This window comes from Gallus gallus, chromosome 31, assembly GCF_016699485.2.
Source record: "Gallus gallus isolate bGalGal1 chromosome 31, bGalGal1.mat.broiler.GRCg7b, whole genome shotgun sequence".
Classification (NCBI taxonomy): Eukaryota; Metazoa; Chordata; class Aves; order Galliformes; family Phasianidae; genus Gallus; species Gallus gallus.
In genome coordinates this window covers 2,426,824-2,434,992 of record NC_052562.1, presented here as the reverse complement: position 1 = coordinate 2,434,992, position 8,169 = coordinate 2,426,824, and the positions used below count along the sequence as shown (strand labels likewise).

General features: G+C 56.7%; 1 protein-coding gene and 1 pseudogene across 1 annotated transcript; both read right to left on the bottom strand.

Annotated features, from left to right (window-relative positions):
* Positions 1–224: 224 nt before the first annotated feature.
* On the bottom strand, positions 225–2,833 carry LOC121107825 (annotated as a pseudogene).
* On the bottom strand, positions 2,503–6,791 carry LOC100858431 (free fatty acid receptor 3-like). The gene is made up of 3 exons (XM_040654016.1): positions 6,701–6,791; positions 6,558–6,601; positions 2,503–4,387 (listed from the first exon to the last, which is right to left on the bottom strand). The coding sequence occupies exons 1-3, from the start codon at positions 6,789–6,791 to the stop codon at positions 3,218–3,220; spliced, it is 1,305 nt and encodes a 434-aa protein (XP_040509950.1). The 3' UTR covers positions 2,503–3,217.
* Positions 6,792–8,169: the final 1,378 nt, after the last annotated feature.

Below are 8,169 nucleotides of genomic sequence, written 5' to 3'. Positions count from 1 at the left end.
CACAAGATGACTGGGACTAGATAATTTATAGGGTCTGGAAGGGGAGGCAGGGGAATCATGATGGATTTATAGGTGGTGGAATGGGGACAAAGAACACCTGGGGGAATGGATAGGCAATGTATAGTGGATCCAATGGTACACCTGGTGGATTCTACAGAAGAATGGAAGGAGAGGAAGAGAAAGACGGGGGAGATGTGTAGGGGATGTACAGGAGATCCAAACCATTAAATCCCTTCCCCACCCAGACTCTCATCTCTCCGTATCCAGAGGCTGCGGGCATCGATGACAAAGAAGACGCCGAGGCCAAAGATGATGGCAGCAGCGCAGCCCCTCTCCACTGCCTCCACCAGGTTCCCACAGGACACCAACTCAGCACCTGTGGGGTACAGGTACTTGGGTGTGTTCATCCCCAGCATCACCTCCATGGGGAAGGGATGTGATGACACTGCCACCCATGGGCGGTACTGGGGGCAAGCAAATGGGGGCAGGTACCTACCTGGGCGTGCAAGTGTGGGTGTCACCTCCAGCGTTACGCTGTCCCCAAGGGGTGTGGACACAAAGAGGGAGGCCTTGGGGTGATAGGAGCACCTGTAGGTGCCACTGTCAGCTGGGGTCACCGCAACAAGGATGAAGGTGGCTGTGCCCCCGCCATGGGGGTCCTGGTGCTGGACAGGGGCTGAGTGCCCGTCCTTGTGCAAGAAGATGATGCCCCCATAGCCCTGATTGCAGCACTGGATGGTGACATTGGTCCCCACTTCCACAATTTTTTCCTGGTTCATGGAAATGTTAGGTGGGGAATATCGATGATCTGAATGCAGGGAGATAACAGAGATAGGACGTGGCCCTACGGAGAATGCCCAGGCCCATCTGCTTGCCCCATAACCCTCACCTGTCACCACCAATTCGAGGGGAAACTCTTCTCTGATACCCCCGGTGGCTTTAAAACCCGGTACTGGCACCAATACTTCATTGCATCTTCCAGCTTTACACAAACCAAGGAGAACTCAGCCATGACCTGATGCTTGTCCATGTCCTTGTAGGATCTCAAAAGTCCATCCTGGTAGAGCTCAATCCAGGCAGCCGGCTGGGGTAGGTGGCATCGCAGGGTGACAGTGTCCCCCAGGGACACCCCCTGGCTGGGGTGCAGCGACAGGGAGGGTCGGGGCACTAGGACAGGGGACAGCAGTCAGCCTTGTCCCTGCACACCATCCTCAGCCCCTCTGCTGGCACCCTGACCACACTCCCCTCCCTCTGTCCCCATACTCACGTTGCTGTGCCCTGCTCTCTGCCACCAGCCACCAACCTGCAAGGGACACGGTCCTGGTCCCACACAGGGCCACCCACCCCCGTGGCACCACGTCCCCATTGTCACTCACCAAGGATGAGGGCCACCACCATTGGTGCCATGAAGCAGGAGCAGCTTGTGGACAGCGAGTCTGCAGCAGAGAAAAGAAGTGGCCGAAGAGCTGCTGTCAGTTCCTCTTGTGGACAGCATGCTGTGATGTCGTCTCCTCATGTGGTATTTGTGGTCCCCAAGTGGGTGGTGGTACTGAGGGCACCCAGTGGTGACACACACAGAGCACTGCACACATCCCCAGTTGGAGCGCCCCACAGACTGTCACCCCTCCGTGTCTCACGCTGTCCACAAAAGGCTGCCAGTTTAAAGCACACTCAGTGAGCCCCAACAGCTCCTGGTCTGAGATCCGCTTCCCCCTTCACACAGCTGGGATCCACCTGCAGCCATCAGCCCAGCACAGAGTACACCGCCCCGTGGTCAGAAAAGACAGAATTCCTGCCGTGGCACCGACCTCTCAGCCACGCATTTATCAGATGAGTTCTCCCAACCCTCTCAGTATCCCTCACTGCCACTGAGGGGACAGAGGAGAACTCCACCTGTACTCCCACTCTGCCCACTGACCACCCCAGTGCCCTGAACACCCTTTGCATGGCCCTCAGCCTTCTCTCAGTGACTGCATCACTGCCGCCCTGACCCATCAGTAAGGGAGAACAGCCAGAGAGGTGAACCGGAGCAGGGAGTGTCCTGGTGATGTCCCTGAGCAGGGCACCAGGAGGGCAGCACACTTCCCTACAGGTAGAGTCTGGCTGATGTGTCAGAGCCTCTGTTGCCCTCAGAAGGAGGCCCCTACGACAGCCACCCTTCTCTCGATTTATCTGAAGGGGGTCTGGAGGCGTGGAGCTGAGTACCTTGCCCTAGGCTATGACCTGGGTGCAGGCTCAGGCACTTCCAGCTGCTGCAGACCTGCATGGGCACGTTCTGGGGTGCTCACACTCTGGAGACCTGCATTGATTTGGGGAAGAGCTTTCAGCCTCGTAGAGACCGCATCCAGATGTGTTGTTTGGGAGGCAGCTGATGGGTGAGCTGATCTCCGCAGTGGGGAGCGATGCTCTGCCCTCCTGCTCGCCCGGCCCACACCAACTGCTGTGCCTATTGCTGTGCCAGGCTGTCACTGCCACGAGACCAGGAACTCTCAGACAAATACATGGCTGCTGAATAGGTTTTAATTAGCACTTCTGCCTTGTTCCAACACCTCTGATCAGCCCTACAGGGTACAGGGCACATCCTGATGGTGGTGGGCTGCTGCGACTCTGCTTTGAGGCCGCAGATGTCCTCTGATCTGGGAACAGCCGCCTTCCCTGGAGAGAGGGTCCGTGTGCTGAGGGATCTCCATGAAGTGCTGATGGCCCTGAAGTTATTGCCAGCTGTCAGGACACTGGGAGTACTGGGGGCACTGAGGGCACTGAGGGCACTGGGGACACTGGGGACATTGGAGGAACTGCAGACATTGCTGGATATTGAGAGCACTGCAGACATGGGGGACACGGAAGGAATTGGGGACAGTGGGGATGAAGCAACGCTGGGTCTATATTGATCCTTTGGTCCACATTGATCCCAACCCCATTGGACATCGGGGACAACATTAAGTCACACTCATGATTCTGCATTGACCACACTGGTCACATCGATGGGATCTCATTGACCCCACTGATCTCTACCATGTTTCCATGCTGACCCCAACCCCATGGGACAGTGATACACTGACCAAGAATTGGTTGACCCACAAACATTGGACACGTCTGTGGGACCACGCTGACCACAAGGAATCTGGACCCATCCCCATTTCTGACCTCCTACCCCATTAAGCCCACTCCAATCACAAGAACCTCATTTACCCCATAACCTCCTCCAGGTTGGGGCTCATTGTCTCTGCCAACACCAACCCCAAAACCCACACATTGTGCCCCGAATTGCTCCCACCATCCCACTGACCGCCCTCCGCACTGCACTGGAGGAGAAATAGAAGATGAAGGGGTCGAGCGCAGCGCTGAGGGTGGTGAGGAGCAGAGCGTAGGGCCTCCACTCAGGGCTGCGCTGCTGCACAAAGCCCACCACATGCGAGAGGTTGAAGGGTCCAAAGCAGACCCCAAAGTTGACCATGGTGACCACAGCCAGCCCCACAGTGCGGTACTTCTTCTGCAGCGGGATTTGGGGTCGAGTGAGGAGGGCACGGATGAGGCCGATGTAGCAGAACATGGTGATGGCAAAGGGGATGAGGAAGAGGATGAGGAAGAGAGAAAGGCGCAGTGGGAGGACAAAGTGCAGCTGGGCTTGAGAGAAGTCATCGTAGCAGTGGTAGCCCAGGCTTGGTTGGGTCTCAGAGGCATTCTGGGAAGTCCACGGGGTGGTGGTGGGGATGTGGGGTGTGTTTGGGGTTGTGCAGGCAGAGGATTTGAGGCTGGAGATGTTGCAGTTGGTGTTGGGGCTGGAGATCCTGCGGATCCCGGATTCCCTGGTCTTGGTCACATTCACTCCCAAACCACCTTCCCCATCAGCCACAGACCCATTGATCCCAAACTCTCTGTGATATTCTGCCACAAAGATGATGGAACAATGGGACAATGCCATCACCCAAAGGATGGCACTGGCAGCCATCGTCCGCCATAACCTCCGGCGCCGGTTGTAGCGGTGCGGGAACACGACCCCAAAGTAGCGCTCCACACTGAGGGCAGCCATAAAGAGAGTGCTGAGGTAGATGCTGGAGAAGAAGCAGAAGTTTGCTATGGGGCAGAGCGCTGTGGGGAAGGGCCAAACCATCAAGGCTGCCTCTTCGGCCATCTTGAAGGGGAGGAAGAGGAGGACAAGGAGGTCGGCAGTGATGAGGTTGAGGAGGAGGAGGTCGGCAGCGGTGAGGTGGGGATGAGGACGGTGACATCGGATTTTGATGAGGAGGGTGAGGAAGGTGAAGACATTGGCAGGAAATCCCACGGCGAAGGTCAGCGCGTGGACAGCAAAGACGAGTATGGCGAGAGGAAGGCTGTGGGAAAAAGGGCACAGAGCTGTAGGGCAGGCTAGGGGGTCATACTGGGGCTACAGGATGGGCCATGGTATCAAACTGGGGCTATAGGATGAGCTAAGGGGTGATAGCAGAGCTATGGGTTGGACTATGGAGTCATGGGGCTATGAGGCAGGGCTATGGGGCACAATTGGGGCCGTGGGGTGATATGTCAGTTTCTGGGAGTATGGGACAGGCAATGAGGATATGGGGTTGGATGTGGAGCTACGGGGCATGATACGGGGCAGGGGGAAGAGGTATGGGGCGATGAAGTGTGATATGGGGCTGTGGGAAGGTGTTTGTGGTCCTAGTAATCCCGAAGTTATGAGAATGAGCACAGCAGGAGGAAGGCTCCGGGGCTGTGGGCAGAATGCTATGAAGCAGGATATGGATCTGTGGGGCAGGACATGGGGTGAGATTTGGTGTCGTGGGGCATGATATGCGATTATGGGGCAGGATATGGGCTCATACCATTCCCAAAGCAATGAGGATGAGGATGGAGGGAGGGAAGGCTGTGGGGCACAGAGCTGTGGGGCTGAATATGGAAGCATGGGGCTGTGGGGCAGGAACATGGGGTTACTGGTTATGGGGTACAGTGTGGAGTCATGAGGTTATGAGGTGAGGCCGCACAGCTTCCTCCACACCCACAGGAGAGTGCTGCCCCCATAAGGATTTAGTTTGGTTGATTAATGCATTTCCTGCTCAGGGTGAGGAGAAGACGAGGAGCAGGGCACTGAGCCTCCCCATCTGAAAACCCATCACTGCCCCCAAATCCCACCACTCTCCCACAGCTCTCCACACCCTACAACTCATCAAAACCTCATGCCCCACCACAAAACCCTCCCTGCTACCCCACAGCCATATTTCCTGCCCCACAGCCCCATGACCCCACATCCCACCCCAGAGCTCCACGTGCTGTCCGCTTGCCCCATGTCCAGCCCGTTGGCCTTGTATCAAGATACAGAGCACCATGATCCCATATCTCCAACCCATACTACCACAACCCCACATCCTGCCACTATGAGTCCCATGACCCCATATCCCTCCCGATAACCCCACGACTCTTCACCTTGCCCCAGTACTCCACTACTGCCACACATCCCTCAGCCCACCAGGAACCCCCCATGTGCTCACCTCCTCTGTTTGCCTCAGTGTCTGTGGGGAGCTGGGTCCTGCCCCATAGGTTAAGTGAGGAACTGCCAGGGGTGGGGCCACACTTGGGGGCCACTCCCCGCAGAGGCCCTTTCTCCTTTGTCATGGGGTGGGGACACCCCCTAGGCTGAGCCACACTACTTGAGGGTGATTTGGGGGACATTTTTGGGGGAGAAAAAACTGGGGGGGTGCACTTTTTATGGGACACCCCACAGGTGTGTAGGGTGGGTACAGAGGGGCTGTCACTTCAAGGGGGTGTCCTATGGGGCAGCGGTGACACTGGAGGAAATGTGGTGTTTCCTGAACAGCAAACATCTGCTGTGTGGTGGTGGGGAGCCCCAAAATTGGCGTAAATGTACAAAAATAGGAGGTGCGGCGCTGTGAGGCTGTGTCCCATAACTGTCTTCTCTCTGTACGTAGATCCAAATACCCCCCATCCAGCATTTCCCCGACGCCTGAGGAACAGGTGGAGGTAGGGACAAACATCAGCATGCAGTGCTGGAACCAGGGTTATCAGGGCACCATCTCCCTGCACCAGGGTGGGCACTCAGCCCCTGTCCAGCACAGCAACGCCAATGCTGATGGCACAGCCGTGGTTCAGTTGTAGCTGAGCAGTGCTGCACAGGGCCACAGATGGTTCCGCTTCTCAGCTTCTCACCCTGTGCTGCCAGCGAGGGGCTGGAGGGCACCAGGAGCTGGGAGGGGACAGAACCAGGCCAGCTGACCTGCACTGCCAAAGGGATATCTCACAGCGTATGGCATTGGGTGAGAAATGGAACTCTGAGGGGAGCTGTGTGAGGTGGTGACGGGAGAGCAGCAGGGAAAGAGGTATCCAGAATGGGAGGGAACGAGCTGTGCTGGAGGTGGTGTAGAATGGTGTTCGGAATGATGATCCGGAATGGTGTTTGGAATGAGGAGCAAGTGGTGGAGGAATTGGCTGACCAACTCTGGCAATGCCAGTTCCACCAGCCAGGAGGAATACAGGGACAGTTGGGTTCAGAAAGGAGTGCCCTGTTTGGGAGGTTCCTAAGATTCACCTTTCTCACAACTCACCGAGTGGGACGGGACATTTTCCTTGGCATCATGGGCAGAATGGCCTGGATAAAGAGCAAGAGGAATCCAGAAGGGCTATGATCTGAGTTTAGAAAGAAGGATTCTTGTTTGGGCCATGTCTGAGCTCTGTGGCAGCTACTCACGTCTACACGAGTTCAGCCTGATGGAGAGTGCAGAACGGATATAGGACTTGTCAAAAGGACGTTGATTGAGATCTGGTGAAGGTGAGGTCATTGTCTGTGGAGTTTGAGGTGCGACAGTGATAGCAGTGCAGGAAGATAGATGTGTTGTGCACCAAACTGAGTGAGGAACTGAGTCACTGAGAGCGGTGATAAGGAGTTTGCAAGCTGAACTGGAAGTTGAGCCAAAGGTGTGCTTGCATGCACGGATAGCACAGCACAGTTTGCAGAACCATCTGCATGGGGCCTTTGTGAGAGAGCATCAATTACAGATAACTGTTGCTGACCTGGAGGGGGAGGATGCGGTGTCCGAGTATGGCAGACCTGTGAGGGAACAGGTAGGTGTGTGTTGGTAGGAAGTGGCCTGCTACTGCCCATGGCAGGAAATGGGAGATACAAAATCTAGATGTGATGATAAAGCTGCCCCTCAGTTTCACCCTTTCACCAAGAAAGAATATCAAAATGAGGATGGGGAGCCCCTGGGGATGACCACAAAAAAGAGCCCATTGCCATCAAGCTGGAAGGAATCTCACTGGAGAAACTGAGACCGAATGTGTGTGCAGAATCTCCTCAGCCGGTGGTGTTGGCATTGGGCTTACTGAAGAGCCTTCCCCTTCCCCTTCCCATCCCTTCCCTTCCCTTCCCCTTCCCCTCCTTCCCTTCCCCTTCCCCTTCCCCTTCCCCTTCCCCTTCCCCTTCCCCTTCCCCTTCCCCTTCCCCTTCCCCTTCCCCTTCCCCTTCCCCTTCCCCTTCCCCTTCCCCTTCCCCTTCCCCTTCCCCTTCCCCTTCCCCTTCTCCTTCCCGTTCTCCTTCCCCTTCCCCTTCCCCTTCCCCTTCCCCTTCCCCTTCCCTTTCCCCCTTCCCCTTCCCCTTCCCCTTCCCCTTCCCCTTCCCCTTCCCCTTCCCTTTCCCCCTTCCCTTTCCCCCTTCACCTTCCCCTTCCCCTTCCCCTTCCCCTTCCCCTTCCCCTTCCCCTTCCCTTCCCTTCCTTTCCCTTCCCTTCCCTTCCCTTCCCTTCCCTTCCCTTCCCTTCCCTTCCCTTCCCTTCCCTTCCCTTCCCTTCCCTTCCCTTCCCTTCCCTTCCCTTCCCTTCCCTTCCCTTCCCTTCCCTTCCCTTCCCTTCCCTTCCCTTCCCTTCCCTTCCCTTCCCTTCCCTTCCCTTCCCGCGCCTTCCCGCGCCTTCCCGCGCCTTCCCTTCCCTTCCCGCGCCTTCCCTTCCCTTCCCTTCCCTTCCCTTCCCTTCCCTTCCCTTCCCTTCCCTTCCCTTCCCTTCCCTTCCCTTCCCTTCCCTTCCCTTCCCTTCCCTTCCCTTCCCTTCCCTTCCCTTCCCTTCCCTTCCCTTCCCTTCCCTTCCCTTCCCTTCCCTTCCCTTCCCTTCCCTTCCCTTCCCTTCCCTTCCCTTCCCTTCCCTTCCCTTCCCTTCCCTTCCGAAT

What these genes read in the sequence shown, in the direction of transcription:
- LOC100858431 (XM_040654016.1), bottom strand. Translation starts at nt 6,791, where the DNA reads ATGACCTCACCTTCACCAGATCTCAATCAACGTCCTTTTGACAAGTCC. An exon ending in CAGGCTGAACTCGTGTAGAC is followed by an intron (nt 6,602 to 6,700) that starts GTGAGTAGCTGC and finishes CTCTTTATCCAG; the next exon opens with GCCATTCTGCCCATGATGCC. An exon ending in AAAATGTCCCGTCCCACTCG is followed by an intron (nt 4,388 to 6,557) that starts GTGAGTTGTGAG and finishes CCCATCCTGTAG; the next exon opens with CCCCAGTATGACCCCCTAGC.